The sequence below is a fragment of the Delphinapterus leucas genome, chromosome 15 (genome assembly GCF_059928025.1).
Source record: "Delphinapterus leucas isolate spDelLeu-1000000601 "Yukka" chromosome 15, BTC_Dleu_Yukka2, whole genome shotgun sequence".
Classification (NCBI taxonomy): domain Eukaryota; kingdom Metazoa; phylum Chordata; class Mammalia; order Artiodactyla; family Monodontidae; genus Delphinapterus; species Delphinapterus leucas.
Window position 1 is genome coordinate 5,103,134 of NC_143143.1, and position 21,190 is coordinate 5,124,323.

A 21,190-nucleotide genomic window follows, 5' to 3' on the forward strand; every position below is an offset into this window, starting at 1 on the left:
CTTTCTGGGTTACACGGTAAGGCCACTTTCTTTCACCCCGCATCCTGAACATACTGCTATGCTGTAGACGGGGAACTCAAAACACTATGTCTCAGAAATGTATTTGGATTTTAATTCTCTCGATTCAGTGTAGGCAAAAAGTGGGAAGAGAAAGAAACAAACTTTTGGGCAAACCATCCAATCTGGCACCTGGAATAGTACTGAGAAACTAGCAGGTGTTGTTGGACTCTACCTAAAACCGGTTTTTCAGATAAGGATATAAACAGACAATGAGTCTGTATCTGGGGTTTTTTTTCTATTCAAGATAATTGAAAAAATCCTTGAGGAAGTCTAACTAGATATAAACCAAGCCTCTGCACCACGTTCCAGGGGCTCTGTCTTCTTTCCCAGTGGAATCGCAGGTTATGTTAGAAGTCCGGCCCGGCTCGGCACAGAAACCCGCCCCGCTTCCCTGAACTCCTCCCATTTGTCTTATCTCCGCCTCCTCCTACACCACCTCTCGTCTCTCATTTTCAGAATGTCTGTCCACAGCTAAAACTCTAAAGGGGCCAAACACCCTGAAGCAGGTTTGAAGCTTCCTGCCAAGCAGAACGAAGTCCTGGGTCCAAAGGTGAGGCCAAAACAGAAACAGCTGAGAACTGTCAGCGCTTGGCCTGTGACAACACGAATTCTGAGAGTAACCTGCAGCCAACCGGGCAGATGGACCTTTCAGATCAAACACACAGAAGGTCCCCCACTCTTTTCTTTTGTGGAAATAACTGAGGAAAGAAAGAGAAAGACACAAAACAGGCTCTGGATGTTACTTTCCATTCAAGACATAAATCCTGGTGGAGAGAGCTTGCTACTGGTAAGCAGCAGACAGTATGTAAAGAATCATGCTCTGGGCAATTTCTTCCAGAGTTGCGCTTCCGGAAACGGTAGCTACTGGGTACATCTGGCTACTGAACACCTGAAATGCGGCTGGTGGAGATGAGTGTAAAATACACACTGGACTTTTAGGATTGAGCACAAAAAGAGTAGCTCGTTAATAATTTTTTATATTGTTTACATGTTGAAAAAATATTTGAGATATATTGGGCTAAAAAAAATATTGTTAAAATTGATTTCTCCAGTTTCTTTTTATTTTATTGTGGCTACTAGAAAACTTAAAACGACATTTGTGGCCTGCATCATATGCTTATTGGACAGTACTGCTCCAGACCAGAGACACTGAGCAGAAAACACCCTATAAAAGGAAACGGAAGACACTTCTTAACTACTTACTATGTGCGCTGTGCTTAGGGCTTTGCATTTATTATTGCACTTAAGATTTAATGCTAGGCATTAAGTAATTTGATGCTGGTTTTCTGGGTAGAAAATTTATAAAGAAAATAAGTCGCAGCCAGCTGTTCAGAGCATGAAGCAGCAAGTAGGCGGTTCCCACTCTGCCTATGGGGAGGCCTGCCGGGTTGTGGAACGTCCACGAGCTCCGACTGTAGCAACCCTCTTCCCAGTACCTGCCACCCCCATCCCAACTCCTGCTCCCCAACAAAAGTAAATGAAGTAATACTGTGTTATAATTATGCCGGATGTTACCGCTGGAGAAAAGTTGTTACGACTTCATGCCAATCTTCAATAATCTCAAAATAAAAAGTAAAAACAAACAAACAAAAAACCCAAAAAAACAAGAGTTCCTTTCTTAGCACAAGTAAACAAATAAAAGCAAACAAAACCCTGTACTGACAGGTCCACATGATTCAGAACTCTGTCAATGGCTCACATCAAACAGGAAACAGCCTACGGGTGCTCAGAAGTACAGATGTTCTCAAAAGTTTCTCAAATAGTCTTTTGATATGAATGATTTAAAAAAAAGAAAAATTATTCTTCTGCTCAACTGATTTATTTGTGTGCATGAGATGCTACTACTTTCTCAAGACTGATTTTTCTTTCTGTTTTATATGACTCTGTGCCTTGTTTTTACTTAAATGCTAAATGGACTTCACCTGTTTTGCTCTAAGACCTCCACACCTGCTCTGAGTGAAGCCTCAACTCCAGCGCTGTGAGCTGCGCACAGCCGTGGTCCGGGATCTATGCACTTCTCCAGAGCCCGCCAACTCTGTTTCTGGTGGCGATGCCAAGTTATTCGAGAATCTCTTTCAGCGGGAGCGTTACCGAGAATGAAGTGGCCATCATTCGACATAATCCTTCAAGGTAGGATCAGTTTAGTCTATAATACAGACTATGTCACTGTCAAGTGTTGAATGTAAAATAATCTAGCCAAGATCAAAGAGTCTGGTCAACTTTGATTAACTTAAGAAATAGCTAAGGCATTTATTCATAAAAGCATTCACCCCTTGGGCTTCCCTGGTGGTGCAGTGGTTGAGAGTCTGCCTGCCGATGCAGGGGACATGGGTTTGTGCCCCGGTCCGGGAAGACCCCACATGCAGCGGAGCGGCTGGGCCCGTGAGCCATGGCCGTTGAGCCTGCGCGTCCGGAGCCTGTGCTCCACAACGGGAGAGGCCACAACAGTGAGAGGCCCGCGTACCGCAAAAAAAAACAGGCCAAAAACACTGGGCGAGATAGTCAACTGACACCCTCCTCCCAACAGAGGAGGAGCCACTGCTAAATCCTTTCACAGCCGCTGCTAAAACCAAATCCACGAGTTAGACGCAACACGGTCCAAACAGAGCTCTAAGGTATTTCCTACCATCTGCTTTGAGCTCACCATCAACGTTCTCGGAGCACAAACAACATGCCAGAAGATACAAACACAAAAACTGAATGCACTTGAGCAGCTGCCGGAGGGCTTTCAGCTGGCTGCTCCCCCGTGAACCTCAGCGGCTCATCACAGGCAGACCACTGTCAGCTGTGAACAGACAGGCTGGCTCTCACTCAAGTCTTCAGGGACCTCTCCCCGCGGTCTCAGGCATGTTCACACAGCTCTTCCAGAGTTCTGTGTTCGGGAGTTGAAAGCTTTTAGTAACAGTTTATGTTTGCTTCTTGAGTATCAATGCTTTCATCAAAGAAGTTATGTATTTGTCCCTACTACAGGACGCAAACACAGTTTGATGACAGTGGGTTACTTCCTGGTTTTATAGCACTTATAACTTGTTGGATATTTTTTAAAAACTAGCTTCCTTAAAAGGAAGTATGAAAATTATGGGGCTTCCCTGATGGCACAGTGGCTAAGAATCCGCCTGCCAATGCAGGGGACACGGGTTCCAGCCCTAGTCCGGGAAGATGTCACATGCCGCAGAGCAACTAAGCCTGTGCACCACAACTACTGAGCCTGTGCTTTACAACTACTGAGCCTGCGCTCTAGAGCCCGCGAGCCACAACTACTGAGCCCGTGGGCCTAGAACCCATTATCCACAAGAGAAGCCACCGCAATGAGAAGCCTGCGCACTGAAATGAGTAGCCCCCACTCCGCAATGAGTAGCCCCACTCGCCACAACTAGAGAAAGCCTGCGCACAGCAACAAAGACCCAATGCAGCCAAATATAAATAAATTAATTAATTTTAAAAAAAAAGGATTCTTCAACCTAACATTTTCTCTATCTTCCGTGGAACCAGTTTTAAACTCCCCTGCTTGGTAATTTTAAACAAAATTACCCTAATTTTGGTTTAAACAATCACTGCCTTATTTTAACAATATCTAAAAAGACGCATCCTACCCCGCCACCCACCACCAGCTATTACTTCCAGTTTGACAACATGGTATCAACGGAGTCATTGCTATTTTTTGTGATCCTAAAAGACTTTCTTCTTCTATACACCAAGCCGTAGGGTATACCTACCAGATGAGTTGATCGTTATAGAGAAAGGCAGTGTACTTGACTATACTCAGGCTTTCTTCCATTCTATTAATAAAGGACTGGATTTTCAAATAAGTCATTTTATCCAATGGGAAGAAGCTGATCCCGCCAAAAATGTCAAGTAGATCGCATGACTGCAAATGCAACGTTTGCAAATACTGTAGGAAAAAAATAAGGCATAAAAGTTACTAATAGTATATTGAAGACAGTACTCTGACAACTGAAAATAATTAGTCTTAATTTATGGTACAATTACATGCTAGCAAACAGCACACTGCCAAGACCAACACGGAGGTGAGCCACAGGGAACTGGATTTGAAATCAGTACCAATTTCAAAAAATTAAGTTCAAACATAAGTAGTGTTCATTCAGCATTGTGCTATCTCTCTTTGAAGCGCTGAAGTCTTCATATCAGTGTTCCTCAGATTAGACTGACCTCCACACATGATATCATGGGCCATCTTATACTAAAATCATGCTGGAAGGGCATACAGTCAGTGTTGATGGACAGGAGAGAAATTAAGACAAGAAGAGGAAGAGGGGACAGTCAGAGTGAATAACTATGGTCATTAAAGTGAAGAAACAAGAAAGAAAAGTACTTCATAAAAACAAAATAATTCAAAAATAGACATCAAAGGTAGTGTAGGGAGAAAGATAAATTGAGAGTCATTTCTCTAAGATAAACTGGATTTGACCAGGGGAAGGTCAAATATGCAAAATTTACATTGAAGGAGAATGGCAACTGTGTAGACACATTCCCATCAGCTGGGAAAGAAAAATCACACTAATCACCACTAAGGGAAGAAAGTCTGTGTCACAGCCACAGGCTTCACCTTGAGTCAATACGCCTGTTTAGTGAACATAATTGATCTGCAAGAACGTGAGATTTTGCTAATTAACCGATCCGCCACACAGGAAGTTTGCTTTTGAGTAAGCCCACAGGGACAGACACAGGCGGGACAAGGATGAAGCCGAAAGACATCTCCAAGATGCTTTAAGGAGCTGTGTACAAATGTCAAGAAGCTCTGATTCAAGAGCGCAAATCTAATGAGTCTCCTCACTGGTCTGATCTTGTCACACTATGCCTGAGGCTCTTTGCCATTTTTCCAACTTCTAGATTTTTTTTGTATGTGAGAAACAAACCTGTCTGTGTCGCTCTCTAACAGTCTGTTTGGACAACTACCAAGATTACAAATAAAATTCAAAATATTTACCCGATGGAAGAATTTCTCTAATCTTTCTTTTAAGAGCTTGACACCTCCATCTTCCATGGCTCTCAGAAATGTACCATTAAAAAGCTAATGGTGTAAAAGATTAAAAAAAAAAACAGTCAATTTCTTATGTCCTTCAATTTCCCAATATAACAAGTTCTTCTTTTCCTTTTACATTAATTCTGCTAATTTCATCCCCCAATTCCTTTTGAATATAGAAAATATTTACATGAGAAAGCCTGAGTTATAAGTCACAAAATACCAAAACACTGTTAAGTGATACTGTAAATTTTATAAAATCACCTAACTGTTTTGGGCATTTTTTTTTTGAAACCTGAACTCACACCTAAGTTTCAGTTTACATAAATAATATTGCCAGATCCTTCAATCATGCAAATACCTGCACTATGTACTTTCCTCAAGAACATGGACTCTACTGTTCACTAATGCAGATATACTCCTAGCACAAGTCTGGGAAGAGAGAAGGGCTCAGTACTGAGTAAGTGCACGCATAAACCTCAATACTGTTTCAAAGGCCCCATTATTTCCTCCCCCTAAAATGGACACATAGTCACCTCGCAGTCATGTAAAGAGTTAAGAATTATTTTAAGCATCCCATGTAAACTGGGGTAACTGGCTAGACTCTCAATTCAGAAAGCATGTCACGCTTACCTTGTACATGCTGTAGCACTGTTGGAGCACCGAACTATAAACCTTGTCCTACAAACAACACAAAGACATGGCACAGATCTTAATTTAAGGGAAAGCAGAAGAAGTCTATTGCACAGCAAAGGTACAGTGGCTCTTGGCAAAGCAATACAATGCTCATAAACTTGGTCCTATAGTAGTTGTGTGCTGAAAATAAGAGGTATTTAAATTCAATTACGAACCAGTAAGCCTAATTTTTAGGAGGGCTTTAAACACAGATGATCAGTAGAAGGCATTCGTAAGAGATGGTACATATACACTTTTATAAGATTGTGCTAATGGAAATGATAAGCATAAAATTTTGCTGTGTGTACCCTGAGAAACTTCTGCAGAAGTGACATAGTTTAAATCTGAAAAAATAAGTCACTCAAGATACTAACAAATTTTTTTCTAAAAATATGAAATAAGAAATGACACATTACCAGCAACTCCTCCTCTTGGTATTCGACAACTGGTTTTCCGTCCTTACTTTGCTTTTCAATTATGGGATTCCTAACAACCTACAAAGTTTGATCAACTGAAATTACACAATGTATCAACTATATGTGTTTTAAATTTTCCCCTAAATTAAAAAACTTGGACATGTCCCAACCCAAAACTTCTTAAAAGAGCCCCAGTAACAAATACACCAAACAGGAGTCTGATTTTTAAACTGCCACCAACCCTATTGTAACTCTCCTCAGATGCAATGACTGGAGGATTTCCTGAATTCCTAACAGTAAAGATCACCCATCACTTTATAATACAAATTCAAAAAGGTGTACTGTGTATGTAAATACCATGACCATCCAGAAATTTTCTTCTGGTTCGTTGAAGAACTGTCTATTCTTCTGTGTATGTAAAGATTTTGCAGGTTTTGATGGACTAAAGGTCCTAAAAAGGTTAAAAGAATGTTAGGGACAATTCTCCAGCATAAGTTTTAAGAATTCACTGAACTCTGCAAAAGCACATTGAAAAGTATTACCTTGTAAACTGTACAATAGCTTCACATAATCCGACATTTCTAATTTTTTCATTCTTTTCTACTTCATTTGGATAGTAAAACAAAATTTTATTCTCCTCCTAAAGTATGAAAAAACAGAATCACAACACTGACATAAGCATTTTTTCCGTCTTAGCTGTTGAAAGTGCTACATTTACTGTCAACCTCTCATGCCATACACGTTAGCTGGCAAAACAAAGGACCCTTTTTTAGAAAAACAAAAATTATCTTCTCCTCACGGTGTAAACAACGCCCACCTGCCTGAAGGTAATTGTGATATTCAGTAAATCATATGCCATCTGAAACAGCATTAGACAACTATTCTGAAAACTCAGTCTCTGGATTTCTTTCCTCATGCTAATTTGTAATACACCAACGCTTGTTAAGAAATAAGCGTGTGTGCAGGTGCACAGACTTACACCTCCCCACAAATTAAACCCAGCAGGTTCACAGGCATTTGGACTCACAGCCTTTAAAAGGACCGTGATTTCCTGCCAACACAACCTACCGCCGGACATCCGTTGAGGAAATCACCGTCCCCACCTTAAAAAATAACCATTAAAAAAAACCACCCACCCCCATCCGATTTAATTTATTAATTTGGAAAAAAAAAACTTTCCGCAAGATCCCCCAAACCTGCATTTAAAGGACTACAGTCTCCCACTCTTGTTCCACGCTTCTAGACGGGAACTTCTAGCAACAAAGACGTAAACTCAACTTTAATACCCAGGATTGATGTAGAGAAGAGTGACTCCACCTGTGTGGAGTGATTAGCCTGACGAACCTTCACTCAATACACAGGCTTTGAGTCAGGACCTAGAACAGACGCTGCCCGCGTTGTGTGGCCCCCGCCGTAGCCCCTGGCCCGGGCACACACCTGGCACAAAGCAGCCCGGTAAATGCCGCTCGACGAGGGCAGGGTGACAGGTGCTGCCCGGCTCCGGGAGGGCCGGGGCCGACGCCCCGGCGCACCCTGCGGCTGCTCGGGCCCGACGCCGTACGGCCGCCCCACGCCCTCCTCGGCCGCTTACGGACGCCCGCGCGCGGCCCCGCTCCGCTTACCTCTCCCTCGCGCGGCCCGAAGCGCGGGTTGTAGATGAAGAAGCTCAGTAGCGCCGGCGGGAACTGCTTCTCCTGGGCCGCCCCAGCTCCTGCCCCGGCCGCTGCTGCCGCCATTCCAGCCCGGCCCCCCAGCCTCGGGAGCCTCCCTCTGCCCGCCCAAATACAGCTGCCGCGAGGAGACCGCACTTCCGCCTCGCTCGCCGTCGTCCCGGAAGTGTCCGCTGCCGGCCCGGAAGAAGAATTCGCAGCCCACCTTCCACTTCTGGCGCGCCTGTGTGGGTTCGTTCCCGTTTGTGTCCTGGGTAGGTGTTTCTTATAACTGTAAGAGTTGAGGGTGAAATCGGTTTTTTTAGTTTGTTCGCAGATTTCTGGCCTGGCTGAAAGCGAGGGTTGCGTGTTTAAAGAAAAATGAAACGGACATAGTTTTCTGTAGAAGGTAGTGTGAAGGTGCAAAGGAAGTTTTCTGTAGAAGGTAGTGTGAAGGTGCAAAGGAAGCCCCTGCGTTAGGGGCGGTCGTGCATTCAGCCAGGCAACTTGCGCATTTTCATCATCTACAGGGTCCCTCCGGGCATTTGTGGGCTTTTTTTCCCCCCCTCTTTGAGAGACCTCAGGTGACCGCTGGATCAAACCAAACCGTCCGGACCGCGCCGCACGCGGATTCCTCTGGCTTCAGGGAGAAAGTTTGCTGCACCTGGCGAGGCGCGGTGTGTGGCCTAAGCGGGACAGAGCGTGGCATCTCCCCATAGTGCCCAGTCCCAGACCTTGGAGCGCAGGGTGTCGCCTTTTTCAGCTTTTGGGGCCTGTGAATTGTGGCAGTTGGAACGGCTCATTATGTCTGGCACTTGGAGTTCAAGCCCTTGCAGCAGACCGCTTGACCAAACTCAAGATTTTAGTTTAGGTTATCCCTCACAGATTAGGTTTGGAAACAGGACTTCTTATCCAGCCTGGCAGAATAGACCTTCACGTTTAGGGAGGCGGTGTTGGAATTTGGACATGAGACAGATATGGGTACTTATTCTAGCTCTGTCACTCCCTAGGCGTGCATCCTTGGACTGATTACATAACCTTTCTCAAGCCTCTGTGTCTTATATGTAAAATAACTAACAGTAAATGCTTTTCTAGTAGGAATTTCATTTTAAGAATTAAGTGGGTGGGGCTTCCCTGGTGGCGCAGTGGTTAAGAATCTGCCTGCCAATGCAGGGCACACGGGTTTGAGCCCTGGTCCGGGAAGATCCCACGTGACACGGAGCAACTAAGCCTGTGCGCCACAGCTACTGAGCCTGCTCTCTAGAGCCTGCGTTCCACAACTACTGAAGCCCAGGTGCCACAACTACTGAAGCCCACATGCCTAGAGCCTGTGCTCTGCAACAAGAGAAACCACCACAATGAGAAGCCCGCACACCTCAACGAAGAGCAGACCCCACTCTCTGCAGCTAGTGAAAGCCCATGTGCAGCAAGAAGACCCAATGCAACCAAAAATAAATAAGTTAAAAAAAAAATTGGTGGGAATTCCCTGGTGATCCAGTGGTTAGGACTTGGCACTCTCACTACCTGGCCTGTGTTCAGTCCCTGGTTGGGGAACTAAGATCCTGCAAGCCACACTGTGCTGGGCAAGAAAAAAAAAAATCAAATGGGACTATGATTGTATGTATAGTAGTTCCCAGCCCTTAATCATTATTCGACAAAAGATTACTGTCCTTACTTGCTTTAGTGTATGACATTCTCCTGTTAGAAAGACTTGTTTTGACATTAAAGTAATAATTTTCAAAGAATTTTAGGGTAGCAAAATCCCCTCTCCCCTTTTTATCCCCCCCCCCAAAGTCTGTCAGAACTTCTAATATATTAAATAGACACAGAGCTACTGTGGTTGAATGTGAGAGGATTGAGACCTCAGAGTATGTCCCTCTGGCCTTTTCCAGGAGCTACCCGCCCCTCAATCTCTATCTCCTTGGGGGACCCTAAAGCACCTGCACAGGACCCTGGGGCTCCAGGGACCATAATTTGAAAACTCCAGGTTAAAGAATTCTTTCCTCTGTCACAGAACAAATGCTGTTGGAAGAGTAGTAGAAAGAGCCCAGGGCTTAAGTTGGAACACCTGAATTTAAGTTCTGGTTTTGTCACTTACCAGTTGTATGACCTTTGACTACTCACTTAACTTCTTTGACCTCAGTTTCCTCCTCTGAAAAATGAGATTAATACCTGCCTCAAAGGATTATTGCAAATATTACATTAGATGATACAAATGAAGTGCAAAGTACTATATACATGTTGTAAGATAACATTTTATAGCATTATAGCATTCTCCCCAGCACGCCTCTACTTCCTTGATTACTTTGCCTCCTGTGCCCCGTTCAGTCAGTTGCATTGATTGCCACAGGAGAGAGATGATAAATAAAAAAAAAAGAAAAAAAAAACAAATCAAAATGTTTTTAAGTTTCAAAAGCCAAGTAAGCAAGAAAGCTTAGGTAGTGATGCATCCCCCTCTCTCACAGTCCTAGGGTGTTGCCTGGGTGTGAGGTGGGAGGAGTAATGATGATCGATACTTAGATGTGCTTGGAGGTCTCAGAGGAGAGAGGACGTGGATGTGTACATTGTTCCCTGTGGAGCTGGGGAGGTGGCAAGCCTTGCAGAGTTCTCCTCAGTGTCAAGCATGATGCAACAACAGTAGGGTAGCCGTAGCCACGTGAGTGTCTAGGCGGTAAGTGCTACTTTGATGCAGGAAGCAACCAAATATTTTACTTGTGCACAGAAGTAATTCAGAGAAAGCCAGACCTGAGATGCCGTAAGATGAGGACAAAGAGAAGCTAGCTGTGGCCTAGGTGGACCCACCACCGAAGCCCACAAGACTAGAGAGGAATGAGGATGACTGAGTGGTCACTAGTATGGACTGAGCACCAGATACTCCTTTCCCATGAAGGGCTTTGGAGTACCCACTTCCTCTCTCCAACCAGGGAAAGAAGGGTGAGGAGGAGGCTGATTGCCTTGTGTCATCCTGAATTATGATTCTGTCACCCAGCATGATGGGGATTCAAAACTAAGTCCAGTTATAGAAATAGAAAATTAGATCCTTTGCACAGAGAATTTGTGAACTCAGAAGGGGAGACCAAGTTGGAGACGTAGGAGGCTCCTGAGCATCCTTTGTCCCACAAATGTACTGAACGTACAGCTACACACAGTCATATCATTGGAGAGAAATCCAGAAACTAGCTGAATGACTCCCACACGGAAGGTGAATGAGAAAATACCCACATCAAAACGGGCAGCAAAGTCTGAGACACACTCTGGCCATATAAGCCCCACCTCCTGCACAGCTCCGTAAAATTGGGAGGAAATCCCCAACTCCTAGCTTCTCCTTGAGGATTTACGTGTTTGGACTGCACATCCAGCACCTCAACTTGTAAGAGTCTCACTGAGGGCCTGTCCCCCAAAACACTTGACTCTGAAATCCAGTGGGATTTGCATCCACCAGATCCACAGGACTATAGCAAGCAAAGGAGCCGTTCTTAATGGGCACACGAGCACGTGCAATGGCTGTTTCCCCAAGGCTCAGTGCAGAGGGAGCAGACAAAAATGCCTATCGTTCTGTCTTTCCCTGGAAGGGATTTGACTGCATACTTTCCAAGCTGCTGCCTAAGGGTCTGCTTCTAATTTAGCACTCATCTAAAGGCTGGCTGTGATCCTCCTTGAAGCCCCAAATAGCTGATGGGTGCTTTCCCTGACTTTCCCACTGGTTCACTCCAACAAAGAAACCAAGTCACCGTTTCTTCCTGGAGGACCTTGTCCACACATCTAGTGCCCCAACATTTACAGCTGCCACCCAAGTATGGGCCCCCAAGTTACCTGGCTTTGATAGCCAACCAGGCTTACATTCACAAGTCCCACAACACCACATCAAACAAAAAGCAGTTTTTAAACAGATTCAAGAGCACCTCCTAGTGGCTGTACTCCTGGGCTCAGTGCAGAGGGAGTAGGCTCCTCTGGACGAATTTCACTGTCCTGTATCTCAATAGAATATCAATAAGGAAACATTGGACTTAAACTACATGTTAGACGAGATGGCTCTAACAGACATACACAGAACATTCCAACCAACAGCAGCAGAATAACCATTCTTAAGCACACATGAAACATTTTCCAGGATGGATCATATATTACACCACAAAATAAGTTTTAATAAATTTAAGAAGATTGAAATCCTATCAAGCATCTTTTCCAATGACAAATGGTATGAAACTAGAAATCAGTTACAAGAAGAAAACTGGAAAATTCACAAATATGTGGAGATTAAACAACATGCTTTTGAAGAACCAGTAGGTCAAAGAAGAAATCAAAAAGGGAAATTAAAAAATCTAGAGAGGGCTTCCCTGGTGGCACAGTGGTTGAGAGTCCACCTGCCGATGCAGGGGACACGGGTTCGTGCCCCGGTCCAGGAAGATCCCACATGCTCCCACATGGAGCAGCTAGGCCCGTGAGCCATGGCCGCTGAGCCTGCACGTCCGGAGCCTATGCTCTGCAACGGGAGAGGCCACAACAGTGAGAGGCCTGTGTACCGCAAAAAAAAAAAAAAAAATCTAGAGACAAATGACAGTGGAAACATACACTACCAAAACTTACTGGATGCAGCAAAAGCAGTTCCAAGAGGGAATTTTGTAGCAATAAATACCTATAATAAGAACAAAGAAAGAACTCAATTTAACTTTAAACCTCAAGGAACTAGAAGAAGAACAAACTAATCCCAAATTTAGTAGAGGGAAGGAAATAACAAAGGTCTGATTGAAAATAAATAGATACTAAAAAGACGATAGAAAATACCAATGAGACTAAGAGCTGGTTTTTTGAAAAGATGAAAAAGATAGACAAACTGTTAGCTAAACTAAGGAAAAGAAGGAGGACCCAAAGTCAGAAATGAAAGAGAAGACATTACAATTGATAATACAGAAATACTAAGGATCATAAGAAACTACTATGAACAACCAACAAATTATATAACCTAGAAGAAATGGATAAGTCACTAGAAATATACAGCCTGCCAGGACTGAATTATGAAAAAATAAAAAAACAGACTAATTACTAATTTGGACATTGAATTAATAATCAAAACCTCCCAACAACAAAAGTTTAGGACCAGATGGCTTCACTGGTGAATTCTACCAAACATTTAAAGAATTAATACCAATACTCTCAAACTCTTCCAAAAACAGAAGAGGAGAAAACACTTCTAAACTCATTTCACAAAGCCAGCATTACCCTGACACCAAAGTCAGAAAAAGATACAACAAGAAAAAAAGATGACAGGCCAATACCCCTGATGGACATAGATGCAAAAAACCCTCAACAAAATATTATCAAACTGAATTCAACAGTACATTAAAAGGATCATACACCATGATCAAGTGGAATTTATTCCAGGGATGCAAGGATGGTTCAGCATCCATAAATCAATCAATATGATACACTACATTAACAAAATGAAGGATAAAAGTCATATAATCATCACAATGGATGGAGGAAAAGCATTTGACAAAATTCAACATACTTTTATGATAAAAACTCCCAAAAAACTGGATATAGAAGGAATGTACCTCAACATAATAAAGCCCATAAATGATAAAACCACAGCTAACATCATGCTCAACAGTGAACAGCTGAAAGCTTTTCCTTTAAGATCAGGAACAAGACAAGGATGCCCATTCTAATCACTTTTATTCAACATAGTATTGGAGTCCCTAGCCTGAGCAATTAGGCAACAAAAAGAAATAAAAAGTCATCCAAGTCATAAAGGAAGAAGTAAAATGGTCTCTTGCAGACAACATGATCTTATATAAAGAAAACCCTAAAGACTCTACCAAAAATCTGTTAGAATAAACAAATTCAGTAAAGTTGCAGGAAATAATATCAATACACAAAAATCAGTTGTGTTTCTATACACTAACAATAAAATATCAGAAAGTGAAATTAAGAAAACAATCCTATGTACAGTAGTATCAAAAAGGATTAACTACTTAGGAATAAATTTAACTGAAGTGAAAGATCTGCGTACTTAAAATTATAAAACATTGATGAAAGAAATTGAAGAAGACTAAATGGAAGATATTTTGTGTTCATGGATTGGAAGAATTAATATTACTAAAATGTCAATACTACCAAAGTGATCTACAGATTCAGTGTAATTCTTATCAGAATTCTAATGGCATTTTTCATAGATATAGAAAAAAAATCCTAAAATTCATATGGCACTACAGAAGACCCCATATAGCCAAAGCAATCTTGAAAAAGAAGAACAAAGCTGGAGGCATCTCATTTCCGTATTTCAAACTATACTACAAGGCTATAGGAATAAAAACAGAATGGTATTGTCATAAAAACAGACACATAGATCAATAGAACAGAATAGAGAGCCCAGAAATAAACCCATGTATATAGATCTCTGTTTTAAACAATACACACAAATCAACTCAAAATGGTTTAAAGACTTGAGCTTAAAAGCTGAAACAGTAAAACTACTAGAAAAACACAGGGGGTAAGCTCCTTGACAGTGGTCCTAGCAATGATTTTTTGGATTTGGCACCAAAAGAGAAAGCAACAAAATAAAAAATGAGACTACCTCAAACTAAAAAGCTCCTGCACAGCAAAAGGAAACCATAAATAAAATGAAAAGTCAACCTACGGAATGGAGGAAAATATTTGCAAACCACACATCTGATAAGGGGTTAATATCCAAAATATCAAGGAATTAATACAACTCAATAGAAAAAAAGTAACACAAAAAATGGGCAAAGGATCTGAATAGACATCTCTCCAAAGAAGACATCCAAATGGCCAACAGGTACATGAAAAGTTACTCAACATCACTAATCAGGGAAATACAAATCAAAACTACAATAAGATATCACCTAACACCAGTCAGGTTTATTTTTAAAAAGGCAAGAGATAGTAAATGCTGGCCAGGATGTAGAGAAAAAGGAACTCTGGTGCACTATGAGTGGGAATGTAAATTGGTGCAGCCACTATGGAAAACAGTATGGAGATTCCTCAAAAAGCTAAAAATAGAACTACCGTGTGATTCAGCCATTCCACTTGTGAGTATATATCCAAAGGAAATGAAATCATTATCTAGAAGAGATATCTGTACTCCCATGTTTATTGCAGCATGATTCACAATATCGAAGGTATGGAAACAACCAAAGTGTCCGCTGATGGATGAATGAATAAACAAAATGTGGCATATATGTACACAATAGAATGTTATTCAGCCATGAGAAAAAAGGAAATCCTGCCATTTGTGACAACATGGATGAGGCTGGAGGGCATTATGCTAAGTGAAATAAGCCAGACGGAGAAAGACAAATAGGGTGTGGCATCACTTATATGTGGAAACTTTTAGAAAAATAAATGGAACTCAAAGAAACAGAGTAGAATAACGATGGTTGCCAGGGACTGGGTGGTGGTGGTGAGGGAAATAGGGAGAGGCTGGTAAAAGGGTACAAACTTTCAGTTAATAAGATAAATAAGGTCTAAGGATCTAATGTAAACATGGTGACTATAGTTAATAACACTGTATTGTATAATTGAAATTTGCTAAGAAAGTAGAATTAAGTGTTTTCATTTAAAGAAAGTAAATATATGAGGCAATGGATGTGTTTCTTAACTTGATGGTGGGAATCCTTTCACAATCCATGCATATATAAAATCACCACGTTCTACACTTTAAATATATCACAATTTTAAATGTCAACTATACCTCAATAAAGCTGAAAGAAAGAAAAAGAATTTGTGGACTCAAAATTCCAGGGGAATAAGATATAGGCACAGTTCCAGGTAAGAAGGCACAGTTCCAGGGAGGGAGGTTCTAGACATGTTCTTACATATGTCTGTCTCCCCGCTAACAAGAAAAGTGAGCTTCTCAATGGTAGGACCCAATTGGAGTCATCCTCTTGTTCCTATTGTGCAATGCAATGCCTACCTCAAAGGACACAGTGTAAGTGTAATGATGGATCAATTATGGAGGTAGGAACAGGGAGAATGGAGAAACGGACTTTTCCTCTTCATAGTTCTGTCTGCTGCATGCTGTGCAGACAGAGCTCGGGTAAAGGCTGATCAGACATTCTACTGAGTTCTCTCCTCCCTACACTCATCTCAGTACTGAGCCCCAAGAGGAAACTGCTGGCTAGAGGTCTGGGTATGATATACACCTCCAAGGCCACCTGTACAAAGAGCCACTTCCTCTCTGCTGGCAGAAGTAACAGACCCATGAGTCAAGTAATCGATCTTTTCTCTGTTGACTTAGAGCCCAGAGACTGTGTCATTCAGAGGTGACCTTCATCCTGAGGGTTCATCTCTCTCCTGCAGTTAAAATTGTCCTCGATCTCCGTCTCCTCCTGTGATCACCTGTAAAGGATCTTCCAAAATGTGTGATTCTTTTTATTAAAAAATGAAAAACCTAGGGCTTCCCTAGTGGCACAGTGGTTGAGAGTCCGCCTGCCGATATAGGGGACACGGGTTCGTGCCCCGGTCTGGGAAGATCCCACGTGCCACGGAGCGGCTGGGCCCGTGAGCCATGGCCGCTGAGCTTGCGTGTCCGGAGCCTGTGCTCCGCACCGGGAGAGGCCACAGCAGTGAGGGGCCCGCGTACCGCAAAAAAAAAAAAAAAAAGAAAAACCTGAAGGAAATTTGGTAAATCAGTGTTCAGTTGGAGAATGAGAACCATCTAGAAAAAATATATATATGTGTATTATATATAATGTAACTTTTTAGATATGAATTACAGGTATTATGCAATTACGTAGTCATGTAATATATACAGTGATATATATAAATGTATGTATTATGGGTACTATGAGCTTGTGAGGTCTGGTTCAATAGTCTCTATAAAGCTGTTGCCTTCATCTGATGCTGAAGCTTGAAATCTTCAGAGCAGACAGTCAGGAAGGGAAGATGGATGTAAAGAGGGGGAGAGTGAGGACAAACTGGAACCCCTAGGGACAGACTGGAACTCATGTCAGTCTCTCACTGCTCCCAACTCTGATGTCCTTCAGGAAAGGCTGGTGTCCTTTGTCACAGAAGGAAGTGCACCTGGAGCTGGGAGCAGAAGGAGGGCCCCACAGCAAGGAGGGGAGCCAGCAGGTAAGCTACCCCCGCACCGACCTCTGGAGCATCAGTACCATGGCTGCTTCACTCTCACCCTCCTAATCCCAGGCAAGATGTCTCCTGCGGCCCACCCTAACCAGATACCTGCAGCCTAAGCAAGATGACATATTACAGAGCAACCACATAGTTCCTGCCAAGGTTTGATACAGTGAGGCGGTAGGTACACGGTTGTTTGCTACATATCTGTGTAGTCTCAGATGTATGTTTGAAATACCTTACAATTTAAGGTGTGAATCCATCTACATTCATTGTAGAACCCATAAGAAAAAGATGTCAAAATCCACCCCCTTCCAAAAAAAGTCGACTTTTTGGAACCAGTTAAAACATTATGTAAATGAATAGCCTTTCCAGTGAATAAATTAACAGGCCAGATGGAAACGATCCCGGTGATTCCAATTTCATCTGTCTTCTTAAGTGTTTGCAAAGTAATACCATACCTTAACATTAGCAGAAGAGATATAAGATAGGTTTTTGCTTGAAATTGGATTCCCGAGTACTCATTACACAAAATTAAACTGCAGTCGTTACATGGAATTAACTATGTAGCTTGGAAACCTGAACAACTAGACAAATATTTCACATCTTCACCATTTTGCTACACTTTGTGTTCGAGCTGGAAAGAACTGTGAAAACCTATACGTTAAAAAATTGTTTACGTATTTCATAATGTGCAGAGGCTGAAGCAAAATACTAAATAACGTTTCAAGTATTTTAATAATTTTCATTAGCCTCAACAATTAAGCACATTCACGAAGCTGACTTTCCAATCGTGTTCCGTTAAATTATAACTACCAAACTATAAACTAAAATTATAGTTAAGTAAAAATAGTCCAAATTAAAGCCACTGTTGCCACCCTATTTTATTAGCAATTAGGGAAAATAAGAGACACCAGGTTTTTCAGCTCTGTGACCTGTTAGGCAATCTAGGCCCTCGTTTCAAAGTCAAAATAACATCCTTCTACTGCTGAGAACATGCTTTCTTGAGGTGGGTTGATTGGGTGAATTCTACATGTCTGTTTTTTGTTTTCTCTAGTTACTATGCTCCCCCACTGAAAAAGCCTTCACGCTCGTCTCATTGTTCTGTAATCCTACCAGCTGGAGATAACTACTGTTAACATTTTGCTATATGTCCTTTCACTTTTTTTTTTCCATGAGGCACATATTGAATAGGACCCATTTAAAAATTAGTTGTTTGTACTATATTTACATGATCACTAAAACTAGGGAGATTTTTGAAAACAATTTTTGTTTTCAAATTATACTTAACATTAAAATTTGGAAATGCTAATGTTTCTACAAAATTTCAACTTAGAAAAATAACCCCCAAAATGAAAAGTGCTAATTCACAGATACATTCAAATGCCCAGAGCTGTTATTACCTGCATTCAGAGTAGAATACTCACCCCCTGGCCCAAACACCCCAGCTGCAAACAACATAATTAAAAATTGGTATGAATCAAGACCACACGAGATTATTGTTTCATGTACGCATACCAGCTGACAGTTTTTGGGTGTTAAATATTAGAGAGATGGCTCCTTTTGATTGCTGTTTATTATCTGTTGACAGAGACTGAAATTAAATTCCTATGACTGGGTTAGAAGAATGAAAAAGTGATGTAATTGAAATGGGCAAAAATAATTTGAATTGTACTTTTGAAACAGTAGAATGAACACAATTCATGAATAACCGACCGTCATTCTATGTATGAAAAATTTGTGGCGAGTCATCCTTTTGTATACATCCATCCTCTAAGCAATTTCCCCAAGACATTCAGAACATCAGTACCATCCAATGACACAGTGTCCCCTGGGTGCTCCAAATAACCCCTCCAGTGATTATTCCCATACAGGTCCCCTCCTGAGTGACAGAAAAGAAATAACAGAAATCCACGATCATTACCTAGATGCTCTGAGGCTGCCTTTGCTGCTCCAGTGGGTGATGGATTGCTTAGTCAGTTAGAAGCTCATAACCATTATGTAAAAGCATCCTCATTCACATTGTTTCTCCGAGGCATGTGGTAGCCAGAGCCCCGTGGAAAGAGGGCTACAGGATCACGCTGAGTTATTTAAAGTGTCCCCCTTCAGAATTGTTGGGATGAAGAGCCCCTAGCTGGGGAGGGCCAACGGAGTGAATAGAAATATCAGGAGGATCAGAGTATCCACATGGTGCGGCGGTGAAGGCAACATGTGGATTGTTTTAGGAATCAGGGCTCTTAGGTCATCAGTACTGGCCCGGAAAGCCCTCTGCTGGTACGTGGGGGACATTGTCACACACCCAGGGAAGCTAGAGGTGGGGAGGAACTAACCCAATTCCTGCCAAGATGGCCGGGGAATGAGGAGAGCATGAAGGCGCAGGTGTGTACCGGGAGAGGGGAAAAGAGAGCCGTGAAATGACACAGCTCCGTTCTTTGGCTCTCCCCAAAGAGTGCTTCATTTTCAGGCTAGATTTCCCCAGTTTGACTTATCTGAAAACGACCTTTTTGGGTTTTGTCCCTTCAACGTGACTTAATATTCTTCAAATCTTCAAATCGATACACTTTCAAATGTCTAATAGCCTCATTCTAAAGGGGCGATATTGAAATCAGGTTTGTGCTACTTTTATTTTCCTGATGCTTATTAAAATAAATACACGGTTATTAAATTTAACAATGTTGACCCCTGTCCCCCTAAAATCATCTTGAGGCCCCCTTGTGGTACATGTCCCGCACCTTGAAAAGCTGCTCTGCCACAACCCTCCAAAAAACAGGAGTTCAGAGCTGCTAAGCTACTTAGCAGGATGGCAGCAAACCCAGGAGAGGCCAGGGCGTTGTTAACTTGTGTGTTGGGGTAAAAAGTGCGAGCTTTTAAACGAGCTCCCGGGAAGATGCCTTGCTTCCTCCCAGGAGTCCTCAACCCTGGGGTCAGCCCAAGAGAACAGCTTGAACCTGCCACCTGGAAATCAGCCTAATGAGAATTTCCTGGCTTGAGATTGCCCCACCCTAATGAAAGTCCTGTAATGGGACCCTGAGTCTCGCCTCAAATGTTCGGACAATTCTGGGTGTAATTGGCTCAGGTGGTATCAAATAAGAGCCAGGAAACTAGTGGCTGAGAAAGTGGAGAGGGGTAGGGAGAACTGGAGGAGTGGGGGAGGGAAAGGGGGAGGGGAAAGGGAGGGGGAGGGAAAGGGGGAGGGGAAAGGGAGGGGGAGGGAAAGGGGGAGGGGAAAGGGAGGGGGAGGAAAAGGGGGAGGGGAAAGGGAGGGGGAGGGGGGAGACAGGAGAATGGGTCAGAGCCGGCAAGTGTCTGATAGCTTGTTTTTCTAAGAAAAAAAAAAAAAGCTTCAAAATATGTCTGCCTGTCTCAACCAGCATAGCAAGTCTCCTTAGCTTTAGGGCCAAGGTAGCCTGGCACTTTTTCCTGTCTTGTACTATTTGCTTTAACTTAAATCTCGCTTATGGCAGTCTAACACCCAGTAGGAGAAAACACATAAGCAAGCATGACTTTCTGCTGGCTAAAATCTCTCCATAGGCATTTCAGACTCAGATAAATCGCTGAGAAAACCCTAGCCTGACGCCCGGTAAGACCAGAATTCTTCCTAAAATCTTCGGTCTCCAAACTACTTTCATCCCTCTACCTCTCGGAGGAAAAAAAACCACACCCACACATCAGTAGATGATGAGAAAGGTGTCTTTATTGGATGATTTTTTAAAAGGCATTTTTTGTCTGCTGAGGATCTTACAGGAGTCATCAGGGCATACCCACCACCAAAAAGTCACGGATGACTGTCTTATGACCTCACTAAAACAATGGGCAAATTGCAGAAGCATTTCGGGGGAAATTAATAAATAAATTAGGGGGAGGATGCGGGGTGTCCCAGTTCCTGGGGCTTTGGAGGCCTTCCAGCTGATTCTATCTCCATAGTCTGGGCCCTTTAAGAATGTACCATTTCCTGGAATTCTAGAACAGAAGAGGTGAGAACAGGGTCAGCCAGGATGGCTTGGTACTTTACAGACTTGCTATGGCCAATGAGAGTTCTGAAGAGGAAAGGGAACGAAGCAGATTGTCAGATGATGGGCATGGCCCCCTCCAAGGGCACAAAAGGAAGAAAAGGTGTCACTGCCCACCGGTCCTGACACTGCAGCATTCCATCTTCCTGCCTAATCTAACAAACATCTTTAGCTTTTCGATAGAGCTCCTTGTGTTAGAATTTGCCAACCCAGTTATTTCTCTCTGACAATGAGTGAATTCAGTATAGTGGCCCATCACAATCTGTGCTCACTCAACCTTTTGTCTGGTCAATTCAGGAC

The 21,190-nt window shown here is 42.6% G+C and overlaps 1 protein-coding gene and 1 long non-coding RNA gene across 5 annotated transcripts in view; one reads left to right on the plus strand and one right to left on the minus strand.

Annotated features, from left to right (window-relative positions):
- CCZ1 (CCZ1 vacuolar protein trafficking and biogenesis associated) overlaps nucleotides 1–7,927 on the minus strand; it is a 27,897-nt gene extending 19,970 nt beyond the window's left edge. For 2 of the 3 annotated variants that reach the window (XR_016387737.1, XM_022587731.3), the window contains exons 1-7: nucleotides 7,758–7,927; nucleotides 6,678–6,775; nucleotides 6,493–6,586; nucleotides 6,136–6,213; nucleotides 5,678–5,725; nucleotides 5,009–5,092; nucleotides 3,777–3,952 (exon numbers count right to left, since the gene is read on the minus strand). Coding sequence is in view for 2 of the 3 variants with exons in the window: in XM_022587731.3 (XP_022443439.1) it covers nucleotides 3,777–3,952; nucleotides 5,009–5,092; nucleotides 5,678–5,725; nucleotides 6,136–6,213; nucleotides 6,493–6,586; nucleotides 6,678–6,775; nucleotides 7,758–7,871 (692 nt within the window). In the remaining variant the exon portion in view is untranslated. The remainder of the gene's footprint in view (nucleotides 1–3,776; nucleotides 3,953–5,008; nucleotides 5,093–5,677; nucleotides 5,726–6,135; nucleotides 6,214–6,492; nucleotides 6,587–6,677; nucleotides 6,776–7,757) is intronic. The other variant, XM_022587732.3, reaches the window with a different exon arrangement.
- The window catches only part of LOC149747372 (uncharacterized), a 63,770-nt gene continuing 49,765 nt past the window's right edge, over nucleotides 7,186–21,190 (plus strand). Inside the window, exons 1-2 of one of the 2 annotated variants that reach the window (XR_016387738.1) lie at nucleotides 7,186–8,059; nucleotides 16,793–16,880. This is a non-coding gene — a long non-coding RNA (uncharacterized LOC149747372). The remainder of the gene's footprint in view (nucleotides 8,060–16,792; nucleotides 16,881–21,190) is intronic. The other variant, XR_016387739.1, reaches the window with a different exon arrangement.